Source organism: Acipenser ruthenus, chromosome 6 (genome assembly GCF_902713425.1).
Source record: "Acipenser ruthenus chromosome 6, fAciRut3.2 maternal haplotype, whole genome shotgun sequence".
In the NCBI taxonomy this organism is placed as follows: domain Eukaryota; kingdom Metazoa; phylum Chordata; class Actinopteri; order Acipenseriformes; family Acipenseridae; genus Acipenser; species Acipenser ruthenus.
In genome coordinates, this window is record NC_081194.1 from 25,088,994 (window position 1) to 25,110,331 (window position 21,338).

The following is a 21,338-nucleotide window of genomic DNA, read 5'->3' on the forward strand; positions in this document are numbered from 1 at the left end:
AATACATTTAACCACTACCAATTTGTGTCACAATGGTGGGGTTTTCATGGAAAATAAAAATAGGTCACCTTTTTCTCACACTATTTTGGTAGTAGTTTTCTCTTAGGGAAATACATTCTCCTTGCAAATGCAAATGAACAAATTTGTGCAGCTTTTTAGCATGACAAGGCGATTTACCTTTTAAGTCATACAATCTTTTGGCCGCACACTTCTTATAGTGTGAGCAACGTGTGTGACATGTGCATGCTATTTCACATTATCACGACAATGGAGAGATAATTGGGTTTTTAAACTGCATGGAAACCCCATCCATGTAGGTCTCACCTTTGTAGTTTTTCAATAAAGGAAACCAAAAACATAAACATAACATGCATGTAACTTGCCAAACACAGCTTGCTTGCTGAATGCAGGGTGGTTACTGAAATGTGGTCATAAGCAAAAAGTGTATTCTTAGTATCACATTCTGGAGTTAACGTCTTCCCTTTCATCCAAATGGAGAAGAATGTGTAAACAATATGTAAATCGGAAGAGTTACACAAAACTTAAAAAAAACACCTACATCACAAATGTGGTTACCTTTATTTTGTGGTCTGATGATAATGCTTGGAGTTTAATTTCAGTTTCTTTCTTCATTTCAAGACAGTTGTTTTCTCTAAAATGAAAATAAACTAACAACTTAGACAGTGTTTCAGTAGTTCAGCAAATACTACATATTAATCATCTAATACAAATAAATATATTTTATCTATTAATATCAAAAGTGTTACCCTTTTTTCTTAATAGCTTTATCCAGAAGCTTTTCATAAGACAGTTTTTCTTTATCGTGCTGTGCCAATATTTTGTCAACATGTGTACAATGTGACTTCTGCATGGCACTGTGATCCTGAAATAAAAATGTACATAAACTGTTATTTGAACCAAGACACAATTTAATGTAATTTTTTAATATTTATCAAGTGTTCAATATCCCGCAAACGTTTTTTTTTTTATTACAATTTCTGTAAATTTAGCAACCTGCATGGCTACTAGGAAACCAATATATAGTCACACCCTTCTCACTGTGCCGCTACTGGGCCAAAATAAGGGAGATAATACATTTTGGAAAAGTGAACCAAGGATGCTGATAACTCGCTGTATCACACTATAAAAAACTAAAACTACTGTATTAAATACATTTTACAAATTAATTATTACTGGAATTGCATCTTTATTTTTCTTTTTAAATAACAGACCATCAAATACCCTATACTACACATCTTCCTAAAACCAAGGTAGCACTGTGGGTTTGTCATTTTGTTATGAATTATGTATTTTGCCTTAGTTCTGTGCTTGCAAGTTTTAAAACACAATGGCACCTTTAAATGATAACTGCATTTACAATTATATTACAACAATTAACAATTACATGTATCCCAGTGTTTGTTCTTATAATATTCTAATCTTGTGTTTGATCCAGCTTGTTTTTTTCTCACTAGTCTGACCAAGTAAACCATGAATAGCATTTTGGTCTGGCCTTCTGGTTAGAATGCAGATCATATCTGTATATCTTTCCTTGTTTTCCTCAAGCAACAACTTGAAACCCAATTACTGTTGAATGTGTGCAGAATAAGTTACGAGCTGAGAAAATGGCAAGGGGAATCCTAACTTGATATGTGAACTAAACTATTGAGCATTTGTATAATAATAAAGGTAATTCCCTACAGTTTATGACATCTATGAAAATGTCTTCATTTTTTCTTCATCCCCTGACAAATACATACAAAAAAAGTTTTCTACAGAATACAGTAGAAAATAAATATAATTAAAAATGGTGGTACGCAAGCTAACTTTATGCATGCAATAATATGTACGTAGGTTTATGCGACAACTGTAGCAAACTACCTTAAAAAACTCATATTGATGTTTTACGTGTAGCAGTGTTTTAAGCTGCCAGCAATTGTTAACAGGTGACTGATTTCATACATTACACATTAAGCTAGGGAAGACTGATAATGAGATGCAAATGAACTTGCCCAAACAATAAAAAAGCAATGCACTTTCCCTGAAGGAGCAGCATATGGCTGGTTTCAAGAAGTACCGGTACATTACCACACTAACATTTAAGTCTAGTTCCTGTTGCCCACCTTGTTCCACAGAGAAACAAAAAGCGACATTTTAAAATGAAAATGAATGCAATAAGATATCTGCGCTCTCAAGGGGATCAAAGAAAAAAACAACTCCCTTCTGCATCAGACAGACGTCAGTTTCTACAGGAAATACATGTGTTGGCTTTATCAGCAGCATAAGAGCAACTACAAAGAGTGAAAGTAATGACGCACTAATATCAGCACTGAATAACAGCTTAATACATATCTGTTTGGTCTAATTAATAAAGCTACATATTCGAAACTGAAATTGTGTCATATTTTATAGGGAAAAATGATATGTTCCAATTATTATTCCAATTGCATGCCATCTTTGTGGTCTTCTGGTTTTCACTCAGTACACTTTAGAATGCTCAGCACAATCATATCTATTTACTAGTATTTGTTTATGGTAGTGAGATCACCGGAGTCCAATTCATCTTTAATTTCATATAAATATCCAGTAAACAGTCCCGTTTTGTTATACCACCACACATACATAACCCACAGTGTTATGCTGCATAAAACAGAATATAACTTATTCCACTGCATAACAGTACTCAACTGAATGGAATATGACTTGCTTTACTAAAACTGTAAACATGTCTTCTCTCTAAGTTCAGCTGGAACAGCAGTGTAACCATGAAACCCTCTGCCCCCAGTAGGTGCAATAAATACCACATTTGTTCACTGTGGTATTTCTTATGGATGCATTTCTTTTGAAAATTGTATTTTGGAGCAAAACTCTGAAAAGTGGAGCAGGTCAAAATTAGCTCATGAGCAAATCAACTGAAAATCGGCCTGATATTTTGTGTTATTACATATTAATATTTTGTGTCTTTCAAAATAACATATGACACCTATATATTGAATGGAGGTCCACAACAGATCATATTTATGCGTTTTTTAATTAGGTATTAAAGGATAATAAAATAAAAAAAAGATAAATGCCAACCCGTAATGTAATCAGCTGTGATATACGCCTAGATTAATATAAACTGGGACATATGTAGCTTACAAGACTCTAATAAAAGAAAAACAGCTGTGGTTGCCTGTAATAGACCATAATCCTTTTGATCAGGGCAACAGAAGTACAATTACTACTTTACTCTCTATGAATTACAATTAACTGGCCAGTGCTCTCTCTAACCTGTCTACTTTGAGCCTGCATATATAAGCACTAATTGTCTTTTCTGCTCGAACCTTAGTTTGCCTACTTAATAAAAATTCAGATTCTGCCAGCTATTAAACAGTTGCTAAGCAATGGTCTTTTTATTAGCACAGGTTTTCATCTCTAGCCAAAAATCAGCCATTTCTTTTCAAATCGAAACAATGCTTCATAAAACTCATTCTTGTTACACCTGTAAGAAGCTGATTTTAATGCAACCTGGACGAAGTTATTACACAAGCAGATTGGATCAAGAACATAAGAAGAACATAAGAAAGTTTACAAACGAGAGGGGGCCATCCCAGGATACTGTTACCATATAGGTAATTTTATATTTTGGATCTTATTAGTTTTCATAAGATAACAGATGTCATACCTTGGCATGTTTTTTCTTTAAGGCATTCAGCTCTTTTTGCTGTTTCTTTGTCAGCTTAATATAGGTCTGTAAAAACAAAACAACATTTTTCTTATGTCAATGGTTACTGGAGATGTCTTCAGGCTACCAAGATACACCATCACAGCTTTGCTAGTGTAACATGTGAAACTTCACAGTTCCTACATCTTTTTTCTTTTTTTTTTAGAGCTCATCAGGACATAAAATAATAACAAAAGTTATGAATAAGTCCAGAGCATTTAGCCCATCATGTCTCAACCCTTAGGGTGGTCTTCTCCCTGGGCAGGACTGAGGAAGTGTGAGAAAGCTCACATTGCTGCTGCATGAGCTGCAGCTACAGTGTGAAGAATTCAGTCTCAATTCAATTATTATAACTGCACCTTTCACCAGCACAAGAGCGGGGAGGGAATAGATGAACCAGAGATTTCATGAGAAACAGGGAGACTTGTGAGGTTATATACCTCCGGCAAATATGTTTAACTCTAAACGTTTTGCTATCAATGCTGTATAATGTCAGCGCTTAATTTACACCTTTTTACATTTATTTTAATGAAACATATGTTAAATGTTCAATGAATAAGGATCAGAAATTGACAAAGGAATTGTGGCAGGGCTGAGGCCCTGCACATGAGAAAGTATATTTTTGATCAGGGATTTTGTGTTCAGTTGTGGGTAAAAGCAGCAGGTGATTGGCCAGCTGCTTATCCCTAACCAGCATGTGGGTGTGTCCCAGTGGAGCGTCTTGCACAATAAAAGGGTCCAGCTGATACACCTTGGGGCTGCTGCAAGGCCATAGGACTCAAGACAGTCTGGGCTACTTTTTAAATCTTTAAAAGCTAAACCCAGCACCATGTGTTTTAACTGGGATCGAAGCTTTGGGATGAAGAAGTCCTCATCCGATCACTGTGTCTAACTGGGATCAGAGACCCAGAGGAAAGAAGCCGAAACCACAGATGGCCATGTGTGTAACTGGGGTCGGGTTTGTTTAATCTGGGACGAAGAAGGCACAACCGCTGATGACGAGTGTATATCCGGGGTCGGGGTATGTAAGCGGGAACTTCTGTATAGTTGCATAGCGGTTGCCGTCTTCACGTTGTTTCATACAGTATTTTATTCTGCCTTTTTAATGCTTTGGCATATGTCCTGTGTGAGCTACCATAGCGTCACGTGATTTCTGTTCATATTTGTGAAAAAAATCCTGCGTGCCTGGGAGGCATATCAACAGCATCCTCCATGTTTCTCTGAATCTCTTACACTCCCTATTACAGGAATAAATACAAAATGAAATGGAAAACATGAAGAGGAGGATGAACAGAAAATGCTGACAGGCAAGCCAGAGGAATGGTTAATGTGAAAACATTTTAAGTCCCTGGTGTTTTGACGGCATGCTTAATATCTACAATTATAACAATCTACAAATGACTAGAATTCAGTCAGTAATAAAACTTACAGAATATTCCGTTTTTAAAACTGATTAATTGAAAACTGCTGAATTTACCTTCATCTGTTTCAAGTCATCAATATTCACCTTAGGCACAAGTGCTGCTGTGTCTAGAAATAAAGTGCAAAGGGTAAATGTTAGTCTATTAGTTTTTATTTTTCCACATTAAGAATAACTTCAACTGTCTAATAGGATGCTGACAATGCAAATGCAGTAGGATAGAGAGAAACGTACCCATTCTTTACAAGTGGTACTGGTGTATGAATTAAAAACCGTGTGATACAAGGATAAGTACTTTTACTGTCTAATTTAATAAACATGTCAGCTTAACAGATTGTATTATTCACCCTATTCTATAACATGTTTTCAGTTTTTAGGCCCATACTTACAGAAAGTACCAGCTGCATAAAAAGGTGTTGTGAATGTAATGCAATAAGTGTGATCTATGTTTAAGAATCATTACTTTTGAAAACGTTAGTATATAATGTTACTGCATCACTTACCTTTCTTGGCATCATTACCAATTCCCTGGCCAGACATTGAATTTTGTCTCAACTCAGAGCTGCTCTGAGGTGTCACACTAATTTTGACTTGGTTGACCTTTCCTTTTTTGTCATTCTTAGAGCTGTCATTTGGCACATCTGCAATGTCACTCTACAAAAAACAGAAAATATTTTTTACTGTATTAGGTCAACACGGTTACACTATTTATAGCTATTTAATTTTTTTTTTTTTTTATGTGTTGATTTGTTTTTATTCTTTTTAGGGTGTTACATTTACAGTTATGTTAAAATAACACAAATAATTAAACATTTAGAAATAAATGCACATTCTCATTAAACCCCAACCACAGAAAGCTAAGGAGTAAACAATTACCACTGATCATCTGTTATTTGAATACTAAAAAATGTAGGAACATTAACATTCCCCCAAAGATTCTTTGACTTCTACCCAATGCATACTAGAAACAGTAGTCTCTGCATACAGGAACACCGCCTAAGGCCTGCGCTCTAAATTACATAATTTGACCAATAATTGGTAATAATTGATACAATTAAGTAATTTAGGGCAAAATTGGAACAAAAGCCAGGAGGGACACCGGCCCTCCAGGACCAGAATTGCCCACCCCTGGCCTAAGAGAACACCCTCGTGGTGAAACAGATTTTTCCCATTGTAAATGCTCCGGCTAAAGGAACAGGAACTTTTCTTAAAAGAACACCGATAGTGATTCGTTCACAACGGATACAGTACTGTTTTGTAACCTGATAACTTATTATCATCAAACTTAAATTTTATTCAGTCTTTTCAAAAGCGATTTTTCATCACGTGAGTGTCTTGAGGCAGATTGATTGGTTTATTAAATCTTTCCAGAACCGCCATCATATCATTGAATTATTTGGTATTCCGATTTCCACGAGTGCACCTCTTCGATACAAAATGTCATGTAAACAAACGGCAAAATGCGCCGCTGTTTCTCTTGCTACAAAAAGTTCGAAATTGTTCAAGCTCTGGAAAAAAAACCTAAATCAGACACATGTCGCCAAGCAATTTGATGTTTCTCGTTCTGGTGAGTTTCTTCACCATTCTGTTAAATAATGTGCATGTCTTGTATATTGCTGCTGCATTTAACGTGTGTAAGGGTGCTGTGTTAATTTAGTTTGACAGTTAGTTTATTAACGTTAGTTTGTCTGTTACTTTATTATTATAGTTTATTAACATACACTTGCCTATTGCTTTTTTCTTTTACTTTTTCAGTTAATTTCATATGTTGATGCACGTGCGTCATGACAAGTAATGCATATGTATGTATTTATTGATTCATATCGTGTCTGGTGGCTAACTCCGTCTTAGAGAATGCTTCGGCTATAACAACACTTTGCTTGCTTCCTGAGGGGTCTTCTCTTAGCCGGAGACTATCGCAACAGGCATGAGGCATATTATACATAATAATGTATATCAAACCACCATAATGACCACAGCTACCAGTGCAGATTGTCTTAAGCTTTAGGGAATGTTAAAAAACTTTAATAACAGAAAAATAAGAACATTACAGATAAAGCAGGGTTAAAAGGGTAATCCCATTAAAATTAAACTAACAAAGGACCAGCTGAAATGTTTCCATTATTCCCCTGCAGCCAAATACACCAACCTGCTGTGCAAATAGGATGCTCCACTGCTCATACATGAGCTTGCAAGGCCTTGCTAATGAGACGGAACTGGTCTGGGTGAATTTATACCAGGTCCACAATGCATCACAATCATTTCTTAATGTCATGTCCCACTGTCTGAGGGGATGCCATGATTTGTATGTGTTTAAATTATTTGTACGTTTTTTTTAAAAAAAAATTTTAACTAATAAGTGTATAATAATTTTTACACATGTCAACAGTCTCTGCAAAATATGTTGTCATGGCCCTTAAAACCAGGAATTTTGAACATCTTAAAAGGTTTACGCATGTTAAAGACCTTAGCTGATCCCCTGTTGATTTTTGCTCACTACCTGGCATTTAAATGGTGTTACGCCAGTACCAAACATGGGCACACATATGTTTGCACACAGAGCTTTATTGAATTGGGCCCTGCATAATAGCAGCTCTAAATGCTGATTTTACTTACAGTTTCAATACCCATAGCCCTCATTTGGTCAGCCCTCTTTTCCGTGATAGATAAAAACTTCTTTGGATCAGACAGAGCATCAACAATAGCTAAAAAAAAAAAAAAAAAAAAATTAACAGATCTGTTATGAGGTGTTTCCAGAAATTGGACTGATAGCGGTAAATGATTTACTCCGAAGTCTAAAATAATTGGTTAAAAATATGAGCTCTTAAAGCAAACAGTACAACATATAATACACATCATGTGTGTATACATGCAGCATTTATCATACACAGAAGAAAAGGCATAGCCTGTTAAAGCAAGAGATGAAGTATTTATGACCATCAAAGTAGGTTAGTCAGAAAGCTATACCCCCTTGGGTGTATGGAAAATGAAGACGTTTCCAGCCTGTATGAAACAGAGAAATTGATTTGATCTGAATGTTGTCTGTAATGGTGCTATGAAAATGATGCCAGTTAATGGTGCATGCATTTTCTTTATGGTGTTTTTAGGGCTTTATATTCTGGAATTGTTTGAAATGAAAAATACAAATCTTGCTTTTTAGCTAAAACGATCTTTGATTTCTGTATTTTCTCAGTGTACGGGCTTTGTTTATTAGTGAAAAAACACACTTGACAAAGTAAATAATAAATTTACTACTTCGCTACCTTTAAACTAAATTAGAGGTTTCATAAATATATATTGAAATTAGAATCTGTGTTCACTTTCTTGCAAGTAAGCTCAAATTTTAATGTCCGTAAATGTATAATTTGCTTTTTCTTCAGTATACTAAAAGCAGAAACATCCTTGAACCCAATGTCAGGAATTTCAAAAACAACATCTGCTGATTTATAAAGACCTTTATTATGTAATTTTATGTTTATTATGGAAAAACAACAACAAAGAACATGCATTAAAGATATATGCAAATAACAGCTTCATTGGTTTGAGTTAGTGGACATTTCCATTTTAGGTCTGGAGGACATACAAACTGCATGTTAAAACCTGACAGCTACAATTTCTCTGGAGTCATATATTTTATTATTAACTGTGTTAAGCTCTGATGTGCATTTAATACATGTTTGGTCCGAGGGTCCCCTTGTGTCCTGACAGCAGCATCCTTGAGGGCTGGTTATAATGACCAAAGCCAAAGCATTAGGATGTCATCTGAGTCTCACCCTTACAATACAGTATTAAGGGAGACTGCTAACATTTTGAATGCATGTTATTTTGTCTAATTCAATACATAAACAAACAAATACAAAATAAAAAATATAAAATATATAATGATGTCATTGAGTTATTAAATATTAAAATGACAGTTGCTAAAATATCCTGATAATGCTCTTTCAAGTGTTAATATTGTAAAACAAATGATAATAACAACTAATGGGTCAAAGCCTGAATGAAGTGTTCTTTTTATTTCTTTATAATGTCAAACCTGAATCACTCATTGGTGATATTCTCATTGGTGACTGATTCAATTAAAAATGTTCATCTCTGTAAAGTATTTGTAATTTAAAAAATCTCATTTAGGTCATTTAAACAAAACCTGTTGTATAGTGTAGTTACAGCTATTTAATATCCACTAAATGTTACAAACATACAGTTTCATCACAGGTGCATTCATTGGTCCATAGTCTTAAACATCAATTCACTTGTGAGTGGTCATTGCAATGACCTGAAATTATTATTTAAACCTATCAGTTTCATGACTTACTTCCACAGTTTATTAAGCTTTAAATGTTCACATGATTAATTAAAATGCCCTGCCACCAAGATGAGCCTCAATGCACATACTGTACATTCATACACACTGTAGACCCGTCTCACACACATCCCAGGCCTACTGAGAAAGCTGAGACGTAATCAGAAAAATGCAGAATCTTATTTTGGATTGTCCTTACCTCCAAATCCATCCGGAACATATGTTTTTAAAACAATGTTACAGAAAATGGTTGGCAGTGATAAAGGTTTGTTGCCTTCATTTCGTAGGGAGATGTGTCTGTAGCCAGCCTGAAGACCATCCAGAGGTAGAATTCTCTGACCAATCAACTTGTTATTGTCATCATAAACTGCAATTCTGAGTACAGCAAGGTCAGGCAGAATCACCTAAACATAACGGAAAGACTGGTTTTATTAAAACATTCACTGACTGCTGCAGCTTCAATGATCTGAACTGTGGCAAATCACAATACAGCTAACCTTTATCTTCTTCAGGTGATGTGCCTCATTTTAGATCATTAAAACAGATATCACTGTGTTTGACAACAGAATCAAGATTTTCATATATATATATATATATATATATACACACACACACACACACACACATTATATATAGAATAATAGATGGGCTTCAGTGAGTTACAGGAAAATAATTTCATTTTGGGTTTCTGTGACATCAAAATTAATTTAGAAACTGTCACAGAATCCCGAGATGGAATTGTTTTCCTGTAACTCACTGAAGAGGCCCATCTCTTATTTTTTATAATACATGGATACCCTTGTGATGCTAATATTAAAGAAGACGAGATTCGGCAGTACAGTTCGTTTTTTTAAAAGTAGTGTTTCAGTGCTGTACTATGATGTTCTATGTCGTTATCTGTTTCTTCAGTTTCTCTGAGATACGAATGTACCAGCTTTACATAATTTTTTTTTTTTAACGTATTCTCATTGTGTTGATCATTAATGGACATTTCTGTAAATGTGGGTGTTGTTGAGTGATTAAAAACGAGACATTTTGTGTTTGAATTGAAAGTGATGGGTCTCGAGGAGTCGAATGGGTCAAAATATATTTTCCTCTAGAGGAATTCACTTTTTGACATCACTACTGTGGTATTATGTCTTTTTTTTTTTTTTTAGACTGGCTCAGGATGCAAATATAGCCTTCATCCATGTATGTATGTGTATATATATATATATATATATATATATATATATATATATATATATATATATATATATATACTGTATATCATTTTTCTTTTTTTTTTAACTGATTATTTTACTTAACTTCAAACTGAATGACAATAATGGAAAAAAAAGCCATTAAAAGCCCTATGTTAGGAAACAGGATAATTAATTATATATAATAAAAAAGGCACTAACACATTCCGGCTCACCAGATTGTACTTCTTGTGTGGAATCTGGGAAACAGCAGACTCCAGTAAATAGATACACAATACTATTCACACTACACTTTATACAGAAAAGCCAGCTGTCCATCGTTTCAGTATGGCTATCAGGGGAGTTCAAGAGAACATGTGTTTGAAAACAAATAATGGGGCCATGTGTAGGTTTCCAATGGCATGCTAAATATTTGTATTGGCTTACATTTGATCTGATGTTAGTTCTATAGCTCATGAGGCATTATCTCCTAACAGCACAAGACTTGAACTAATAATCTACAACCTTTAAAAAGATTCGACACACAAAGCACTCTGGCTCATTGTATAAAAAGGCACACTATATACAGTACCAACACAAATTATGGAAATAACACATGATTTACAGCAAAACTAGGGGCAGGAATTTTATTGCCCATTTTCCTGCAACCAGACCCCTTAATGCCTTTTAATCTCTGAATAGATAATCATCTCTTTTTTAAAAAAAATATACAAAATATTTTAATGAGCAAGACATCTCACAAGTATAATATTACCTCAGTATCCATGTTACCAGGAAAGCAGTACAACTGGGGATGAGGAGCTTGTTACCTGTATATTATTTATGTAATCATTTTTGTATCATTTGGTTAAGAATATGTTTTCATTTGTTTTTTTGTTTATGAAATAATACATTAGCATCTGTTCTAAAACTTCCAACTAGTCAAATATTTTTTTATATAAGTGGTACAGTATAATACATAATACACAAAATACAACAATATTCCCACTTCTTATCTTCATATTCATGTTATTTCCTTCCTGTTTAATATCACACTGGTCTTCTTTACCAGTCTATTCTTTCTGCTTAGGTCACTATTTACTATGCTTACTACCATAACTATTCAGGCAAACACATACATTTTTAACCCCTTCTAAAAGTTCACTGCAATAAATTGACTTTTAGAAATGGGTGAATACACACATTTTTCATTCAATAATTAGACTGGTGAAAAAAATTCTTAGCAGGAACAACATTAGATAATTTGAGAGAAGACACATAATGGGATATCAAATAGGCTTGACAAGAAAATACAGAATGTATAAAATCCCTTTCAAAATATTACCTTCTAAGTAGAAAAAGGAATCTGACCTTTTTTGAGAGCACCTAATGTCCCAAAAGTAATACGCACTCTGCATATTTACTCTGTTTGAAATGTTATTAAGATCCTTGACCTTGCGTCACTCAAAACTGATGCCAATGTCCATCCAAAACAAAGCTACAAAGTCTAATGAATATAGCTCAGATTCTGCAGCTGTCCTGTCCTCATATTCTTCAAAGGGAAGGAATAAATGCTAATCCAACTGTTTCCTGGATTCTCTCTGTGAAACAGTTCCCTGACGCACTAGAACATCAGACTACTTCAAATAAATGAAAAACAATAAATACAAAAGTAACTGTTACAAACCTTTCTAAATACAAAAGGCTCCTCATTGTAAACAGGGTTCAGACCATTGTTCATTACCATTCGGGTCCGGAACTCCTTGCGTATGGTGTCTGTGGGTAACCCATACATGTCCACCTCTACATATGTGCCAATTTTCTTGTCTGATAAAAACTGGCCTGAAAAAACCTATACAAAATACATTGATTAGGCAATAACAATTTGAAGCCAACAGAGAACTTTATCTACAGTAGGCCCAACATGGTGAAAATGAAAAATAATTCAGTGCTGGGAAATACCTTTGCTCTGTTGTCTTTGGTACTCAACCAATATTTATTGATTTGTGGATTTATAGGTGTAATATATTGGTACAAGTGGGTTAAAATGAAGAAACAAGTATTGTGGTGGATATGTTCCAGTGTTTTTTTTTTTTTATTGCTCTTCTATTGGTGATCGACCTGACTAACTTGCTATGTCTCTAGTTAGATGTTATATAATAAGGCAATGGTTACCAGAGAATGTAGCGAGTGGGTAAATAAGTGGCCCAATACATGAACACAAAATCCCACAAAAATGGTTGAAAAGATCAAATAGGATTTTGACTAGAATGGCAGCAGTGTGGAGTAGTGGTTAGGACTCTGGACTCTTGACCGTAGGGTCGTGGGTTCAATCCCTGGTTGGGGACACTGCTGCTGTACCCTTGAGCAAGGTATTTTACCTAGATTGCTCCAGTAAAAACCCAACTGTATAAATGGGCAATTGTATGTAAAAATAATGTGTAAAGAAATAATGTAATTGTATGTAAAAATAATGTGATATCATGTAACAATTGTAAGTCGCCCTGGATAAGGGTGTCTGCTAAGAAATTAATAATAATAATAATAAGAATGGCTGCATGACATGCAATACATATATGAAAATTATGATTATAATTAAACTGGTATTTTTTACAAACATTTTCAAAAATATACTTTATGAAGTGTAGAGTAACAGGTTAATGCATGAGGTCACGTAAATAGAACATAGGGAATATCAATGCTGAGAAAAAAAGAATTAACAAAACAGTAGACAATAGTAAATAAACAATTAAACCCCCTTACTTTTTAGACCACGTTGACAAGTATATTTTGTATTTACAGTTAAGCTATATTGCTATAAATTGGTAACTGCTAATGGAAATACTAACCAATACAGATATATGTAAAGATGTAAATGTAAAAACTTACCTGAACAGAACAAGTAGCTGCAATAACACCATCTACAGGTGTTTCTGAAAAAGGGTCAAACATTCGGTCAGGGCGACGCATAAAGTCAGGTTTGAGCAAGTACCTGGAATGAACAAGAACAAGTATGGGACATATATCCATTGGCTCATCTGTACAAAATTACATACTCTCAATAACTTCTGCAACCTAATGGCCAAACCAATCCTCCTAGAAATGCCATTCACTGAGGGGGGCATGGCACTCACCCAGGGGAGATGGTGCAGAGATAATCTTATGTTCCATTCAGAAACCTCACTAAGATTGAAGTGAGTGATGGGTAGCAGTTAAATTTAGTGTGCAGGTTACACTTCTTGACCACTTAACTTCAATTTGTCAGTATTGATGCTGCTAGATTTTGCACAATTTTAAAAACTGTCCAGAGTGAAGTCTCTAAAGACCTGAGTGAGGACTTTTTATATTTGTAACAGTATGAAAGTCATTGGTTTGATGTACGGCTAAAAGGGGTGGGTAAATCGTCTTTGCACACTAAAAACCTACACAAATTTACTTAAAATTACACATTTTTGGCATGGCAACAAATTTGAAAGTTGTACCATATGTCCTTGACACTTTCTAATATAACTAAAGGCCAATTCTGCTGAAAGTAGCCCTGACAAGTTTCTTTCGCCAAATTGAATAATAACAACAATAATAATAATAATAATAATAATAATAATAATAATAATAATAATAATAATAATAATAAAACTAGGGGTTTAAAGACCTCTTCATTCAGTATGTTTTTTTTATGTGGTTTATACAACATTTGAAATTAGTGATATTTGCAGGTAACTCCTATAATAGTGCTTTATAACTGAGTTGTTTTATAAAGTTAGAAAAATAAATACTGATGTTATTACAAAGCTCTTTGCAAAATTATAACACTAAGAATAATAATAACAACGAAACACTTTGCAAAGCATAGAAATATATTGCTTATCCTTTACACTTACACGTCTACTACAATAAGGATGAGAATTGCTGAAGCTACCCTTATGTAGGTAACAATGTATATATTATATATGTATGTGTATAATATGTACATAAATATGTATGTAGTCAAAGTTGAGCAAATAATGCATGGATCGTGCAAAGCGCTTTTATGGAATGTTGGTATTTTTTGGTATCTGTAATGATATGTCTGGACTTTGTTTCATTTCTTTGCTTTTTTATTTTATTTTTTAGGTGGCCAAATGAGGCAGGCTGCACTTGCGGTTGTTCAACACAAGCAACACATTTCTTGTAAACCCAGTTTAAGAAAGCTGCATTGACAGAAACATTTAAACATGCCCTCCCATATTTTAATATCTTATGTCATTTGAATTTCTCTCCCTAAAAGAAAACTACATGTAAACCCAAATTGCCCAAAAGGTACAACCAAAACAGCATGCCAAACAGGTGACTAATTCTTATTTTTGCATGTAAACCAAGACAATGAGTATGCACAGCCCCTCCAGCTGCACTTAAGTCAGTGTGAGTGGAAGATGAGTGTAAGTGACATCTTACAATACGGGACTGAAACGTAAAATCATTTATTTTGTTATTCCATTTCCTTAAACGTGACTTGCAGTTATATGTTAGATCTGGTTGTGCTTACGAGGTACTGTGTTCTTACACAGGATGATAATGGTTTAAATACAATACAGTACTCACCCAAATGATCCATTATACTCAAACTTCCCCTGGTTCAACTGCATTGCCAAATCTGAAACAAATAGAAGGAAACAGGAAAGGATCTTAGTAAATTACAGTCCCAGTTGACAGCAAGCTTGAATGCACTGCATGTAATTCTCCAGAAGGATATAAGATTTATTGGATTTTCAATCAACACAATTCTAGTCACAAGAGTTTTTTTCATGTATGTAGCAACAACACAGTTGAAGTCACAGATTAGTTTTTTTCTTTTGTACTATAAAAAAAGCAGTTATGATTAGACGATGTGGAGTGAAGGTGGATTTACATTGGGGGAAAAAATGCATTGGACACCCTTAGTTCATAGCAGGGTTCAATAATGGAATATTTCATTTCTTAAAACACTGCTACTGTTGTTCCATTTTCACCTTACTCACTTCTCATGCTTTTGTGATTCTCTACACATGATTTCACATCAAGCCATATGCCTGTATCCAAAAATGCCATAAGCAAAATTGTGGCATCTGTTTGCGAGTTACCGCTCTGTCCCTACATTGGGATTTGGGTTGAGTGGACAGCATCTTTTACCTGGGGTCTGGTAGTTCAGTGAGACCATCTGGCAGCCAGCGTTCCAGAAGATCTGAGGCATGTAATTACTGGAATCCACTCTGCCTCCTTTGGGGTAGATTCGACTCATTTGGCGTTTATTATAACTGTGCATCTCATTAAGGAAAAATTAAGCATTTGCTTTTTTTCTGGCATTTTTTCATTTATAAAATATTTCATATTTGAGGTATGTTATTTGTAATCTAATAATTTTTATTTACAATGCCCTATACATTTATAAATGTTTTTATTATCATTAAATCAAACTTAGGACTGCCGATAAAAAGGTAATGTACTGATAGTTAAAACACATGGCAATTGACCAGTTTTCACTGAAAGAAGTTTCTTCTTATTATCCATCTTACTTCCAAATGTTATGTGACCATATATGAAAAAAAAAAAAAAAAAAAAAATAATTGTCAGTGAGCTACCAGCCTCTGGAGGACAAAGGCCACCCCTGCAGGTATCTGCCTGAGCTGACCAGGGAACCGTTTCATAAAAGCTCTGTCGCTTGTCGTCACTCTTTTGCGATCTGCATTGCAAAAACTCAGTAACTAAGGTACAACTTTAAAGCACAGTGACAGATTACCTAATTACATACAATGGCAGGTGTGCCAAGGAAAGCCCATTTTTCAAAAAAAGAAATTGATACAATTATTGGAATGGTTAATCAAGACAAAATTGGGAGGGCCGAGATCACTAGCTGAAATAAGAACGCGAGCAGAACGAAATTAAAAGAAAAGGGAGATGAAAAAGACCTCACTGGGGAGGAAAAAATAAATGGTCCTAAATATAATTGGTAAAGTCGCTTTTGCTGGTATTGAAAGAGGATTAAAATAAGCCAAAAAAAAAGCAGATAGTGAAGCTCTTCCTGCTACCTGTGACCCAACGTAAGTAAACACGTATTCTGTTATCCATTGAAGTACCCAATAATGAAAATAGATTATTATTATTATTATTATTATTATTATTATTATTATTATTATTATTATTATTATCATTATTATTATTATTATTATTATTATTATTATTATTTTACTGTCTCCCAAAAGCCATCCATCACCAGTATCTTCACTGGCAAATCGATCGCCGATATCACAATTCGTCCAAACTAAACTGCCATTTGTACTCTCAAGGTATTGAATGACAGTATCTAACACAGACATGTTGGCATCTGAGATCACTTGGATATTAATGGAATGAAAACCTTTCTTGCATATGTACAGGTGCTCGTTCACAGCAGGGGACTTCAGATCCATCTAGAATATGGCTAATTTCTTGATCTAATAAATCGCACAGATTAGTTATCTCCCTTCTTGGCAATCGGTTCTTTGATATTAATTCTGAGTCTATATAAGCATCAAAAAGATTTGAGCGGTCCCTAATTACTCTTTCCCTTCTGATTTCTCTGCCATATCGACAACCAACTAGTAGTATGAGCGTCATGGTATGAGCTAATAAAAGGATCTGCAATAAAAATTGCTACTTGCTCTGGCTGTCGCAAGTTTCAGTAAAAATCTGCGACGTCGCAGCCCTGCGAAAGTTTTATGAAATCCACATTTTAATCTAGCCAGTAGGATCTGCTGTAGTGTGATGAGGGGAAACAGTTGCTGATGTTTTGCCTCCCTAAACAACACGAGCGCCAGAGCAATGCCAGGACGCGAACCTGCGCTCCCTTGACTGTATGACTCACCCTGCACACCATGCTACCATGTTTTTTTAATTCAAGCCTATGTTGAAAAAATATATTTTGTATGTTTCTTGTAAAATGTTATCAGTACACAAAGGGAGCAAACGATACAGATCTTACATGTGGCACGTATCCCCGTCTGCTGCTGACGGCAATAGCAGAAGGATGGATTGTTGTGTTGTTTCAAAAGTGACAGAAGCAGATTATTTGATGAAGGTTAGAAGGGGAAGACTGTGTGCCTGCAGCTTTAACTCTTAATATTGTAAACCATTTAGAAAAGTTATACTGTAATTTGCACTTTATACCTGGATCAAACTGTAAACAACATAAGCTGAATGGAAGATCAAGTGTTAATTACATAAAAAAAAAAAAAGTGAATGGTCTCAAGAGCTAGTAGCCTGGCAATGTGAAGTATGTTTTGTTGAGAGTGAGTCAAACATAATACATGTCTGAGAGATGAGTCAATCTTTTTGGTATCCATAGAGACAAATGCACAAATGGAACACGCATAACTCACCAGAATTAAATACTGTATAAGGTAATGTTTACTTGAATTCATGCTTAATTCTTTCTTATGTTAAAAACATTTGGTCATTTAATTCCAAGATTGTGAACAATTTAAACACCACTGCGCCCCAGGCAAGTGCTTCATTAAGACCTTTTATCTAAAGACCCCCTTTTTATAACATCTTACAAAGAGTGTAATGTCACAGAATATAATGCACTCTGTAATGTTCATACAGCATTGTGAAACCAGAGTAAGCTGAAGACTCAGTAGCTCAGTTTTTTTTTTTTTTTTTTTTTTTTACCAGATCGGCTTAAGCCTTGATATAAACACATCTGCATTCTGCCATTTTAGTTGGCATCAAAGGATACTTTACAAATTCTATGGCGTTAGTCTTCAAATATCCCAGTCCAACTGATTCATTGAAAGATGACATGTTGTGATGGATGTTCCTTTCTAAAAGAAAAACATACAAAAAAAAAACAACATATAGTAATTCAAGAACTAGGATTGTTCAATTTAGCAAAGCGGTGGTTCAGGCAGGGAACTCATTTTTAAGATAGATTAAAATCGTAAACCATCAAGCATATTTGGCACCCTCATTACAAGAACATTCATCAGTCAAATGGCAAGTATCTCATCAGTCATTCGATAAACAACTGTCCAATGATCAGCTAAAAAGGGCTTTATATATTAATTATATACCACTTGTCCAGTTCTGATGAAACCTGCTAAGGTCACTGTTTAACACAAGTTATAAGAGTGTATTAGAATCTGGGGTATATGGAGGCTCCCTGTCTGTTCTCTGTATGTCACATTTATATTTTTATCTAGAGAAGCGCTTATTTAATTGTGATGAAACTTGGTTTGGATAATCCTCAACTCTAGTTACTGAGAATATTAGAATATGGGGGTATATGAACATTTCTGGATGTCAAACTTTCATTTTTTCTAAATGCACTGTGGATATAAGTCATGGTGATTAACTTTTTCATGAGACTCACATCTCTAGGTTTGTATTTTTAGCTGTAACTGGGGATGAAAGTCACTGTTAGCTTGTTTAAAAAGCCAACAACAGTCCAAACCAGCTTCAAGAATATCAAACTGTAATTTCTTTATAAAAACATTTTAAATGGTGTTTTATATATAATAAATAAATCGGGTACCATTTTGTTTGTACACTTACTGTTTTGGTATTTAAAAAAAAAAAAAAAAAATTGGCTGTATTTTATCCACCCCCATGCCAATATTTACCTTGGGTTTAATACATTATTTTTTAAGATAAAAGCCAAACATGCATTACAGAACTGATAGAAATTGGCTAGCTATCACAAATGACAAGATAGGGGCCAATTTCTTAATACTTTACACTGTCAACAATTTTTATTTTATAAAAATCTTCAAAAAACAAACAAAAAAGAAATAAGCACATCAGATGTTAATAAGGGTTACTATGTGCAAAGCTGTTTTTACACCTTTTGTAACATGCACTTGTGCAAAAGCCGAGTAAATTGTAGCTACATTAATCTCTTTAAAACCACATGCAGATGATATCTGTGACTGTGTTGAACAGATAACACACCACACATTGTCTTCACCAGCATCTTTGAATAAAAAAGGAGTAATTTTGCACATTATATGATATACACAAGGTCTGTGTGTTTATACTTATATGTACATGTGTATATATACATATAAATGTGTCCATGGAGTGACAGAGAGAGAAAATCCAGCTTCAGACTGTGTGTGTGTGTGTGTGTGTGTGTGTATGCTGATTAAGTTATAACATACTCTCCTGTGCTGTACTGCCTCCCTGTGGATCAATCCACATGTTATCACCTAGCAGTAATAATGTTTCGAAATTGAAAATATAAAAAGGTTTAAATCAAGGAGTATCGATGCATAAATACATGTCGATATTAAAATTATTTCATTTAGCTTTATACTTGCCTTCCGCCACATTAAAGCTTTGAAACTTAACAGGCTGAGCGTAGTTAATCATTGCTGATAGGTACGGGTGAATATTAGTTGTACCTCCTACATACGTATATGAAGTGATCCAAGCCTGTTCATCCTCTACAGTTATACCACCCTGCAAGTAAAGAACAAAAGCTGTGAGGCTCATGTAGATTGCATATATGATCAGTTTGGATAGAGTGACACAAAGTAAATGCTCTACAACTCAAATTAATTCTTTAATTATACAGTACAACATTTATAAATGAGAAATCTTAAAAAAAAAAATTATCACATTAAAAGTTACCCTATATGACACCAGACTTTAATTTTGGAAGTTAAGTTAATTATATAGTAAAATAAACAAACAAACCTTACATTTCTAGTTTTTGATTTTAACAAACACTGCTTAAGGTATTTTTAATATACAGCTATGGCCAAAAGTTTTGCATTACCCTATACAATTAACTAAACCTGCTGAATAATGTTATGTTATTGAATTACATACCGCTTTGTAGTTTTCCATATAGTTAACGAAAAACTGACAAAAAACATCCAAATCAATGTGGACAGGCTGGCTGGTGTGGTGACGTCAACCCGGAAGAACACACAGTACTGAGGGTGGAATGAATCCGCTGCGTGCGCGTTTATTATTAAACAGAAAATAAAAGGTTGAACAAAACAGAACAAACACTGACTGAACAAACAAAACGGCGTGGTGGCCAAAACAAAATAGACAGACAAACAAACACTGGAGATATACTAAATAAAACCAGCACGAATAGCAATTGTAATTATTTATTAAAGCTTACTCCTGACTTTCTCTCCCGTTCTCTCCACACTGAACACCCCAACCCAGAGTGAGTGCTTCGTGCATCTATATATACAATTGTGCTGGGATTCAATTACTAATTAATTATTCACTTGAATCCCAGCACGTGAACAAATCTGTGCTCTCCCCGTGCTCACATATTAATACACATTTTATCTGCACGTGAAGTGATTGTACAATCCTCGCGTAAATACAACTATATATTTTAAATCACTCGTGCTCCACAGCCCCACTATATCCTGTTTACCAATATTATATATTATTATTATTATTATTTATTTCTTAGCAGACGCCCTTATCCAGGGCGACTTACAATTGTTACAAGATAGCACATTATTTCACATTATACAGATATCACATTATTTTTACATACAATTACCCATTTATACAGTTGGGTTTTTACTGGAGCAATCTAGGTAAAGTACCTTGCTCAAGGGTACAACAGCAGTGTCCCCCACTGGGGATTGAACCCACAAACCTCCAGTCAAGAGTCCAGAGCCCTAACCACTACTCCACACTGCTGCCCACACCAACAATAACATACTACATACAACATAAAACACAATCTACACACAGGGG

The 21,338-nt window shown here is 34.6% G+C and overlaps 1 protein-coding gene across 7 annotated transcripts in view; it reads right to left on the reverse strand.

Annotated features, from left to right (window-relative positions):
• LOC117411059 (1-phosphatidylinositol 4,5-bisphosphate phosphodiesterase beta-4) overlaps positions 1-21,338 on the reverse strand; it is a 145,500-nt gene that overhangs the window by 19,891 nt on the left and 104,271 nt on the right. For 6 of the 7 annotated variants that reach the window (XM_059025281.1, XM_034921636.2, XM_034921634.2 and 3 more), the window contains 13 exons: positions 19,922-20,063; positions 18,343-18,427; positions 15,759-15,883; positions 15,192-15,243; positions 13,500-13,602; positions 12,298-12,462; positions 9,629-9,833; positions 7,743-7,831; positions 5,630-5,780; positions 5,184-5,236; positions 3,668-3,733; positions 768-883; positions 577-652 (listed from right to left, as the gene is read on the reverse strand). In XM_059025281.1, coding sequence (XP_058881264.1) covers positions 577-652; positions 768-883; positions 3,668-3,733; positions 5,184-5,236; positions 5,630-5,780; positions 7,743-7,831; positions 9,629-9,833; positions 12,298-12,462; positions 13,500-13,602; positions 15,192-15,243; positions 15,759-15,883; positions 18,343-18,427; positions 19,922-20,063 — 1,428 coding nt within the window. The remainder of the gene's footprint in view (positions 1-576; positions 653-767; positions 884-3,667; positions 3,734-5,183; positions 5,237-5,629; positions 5,781-7,742; positions 7,832-9,628; positions 9,834-12,297; positions 12,463-13,499; positions 13,603-15,191; positions 15,244-15,758; positions 15,884-18,342; positions 18,428-19,921; positions 20,064-21,338) is intronic. The other variant, XM_059025282.1, reaches the window with a different exon arrangement.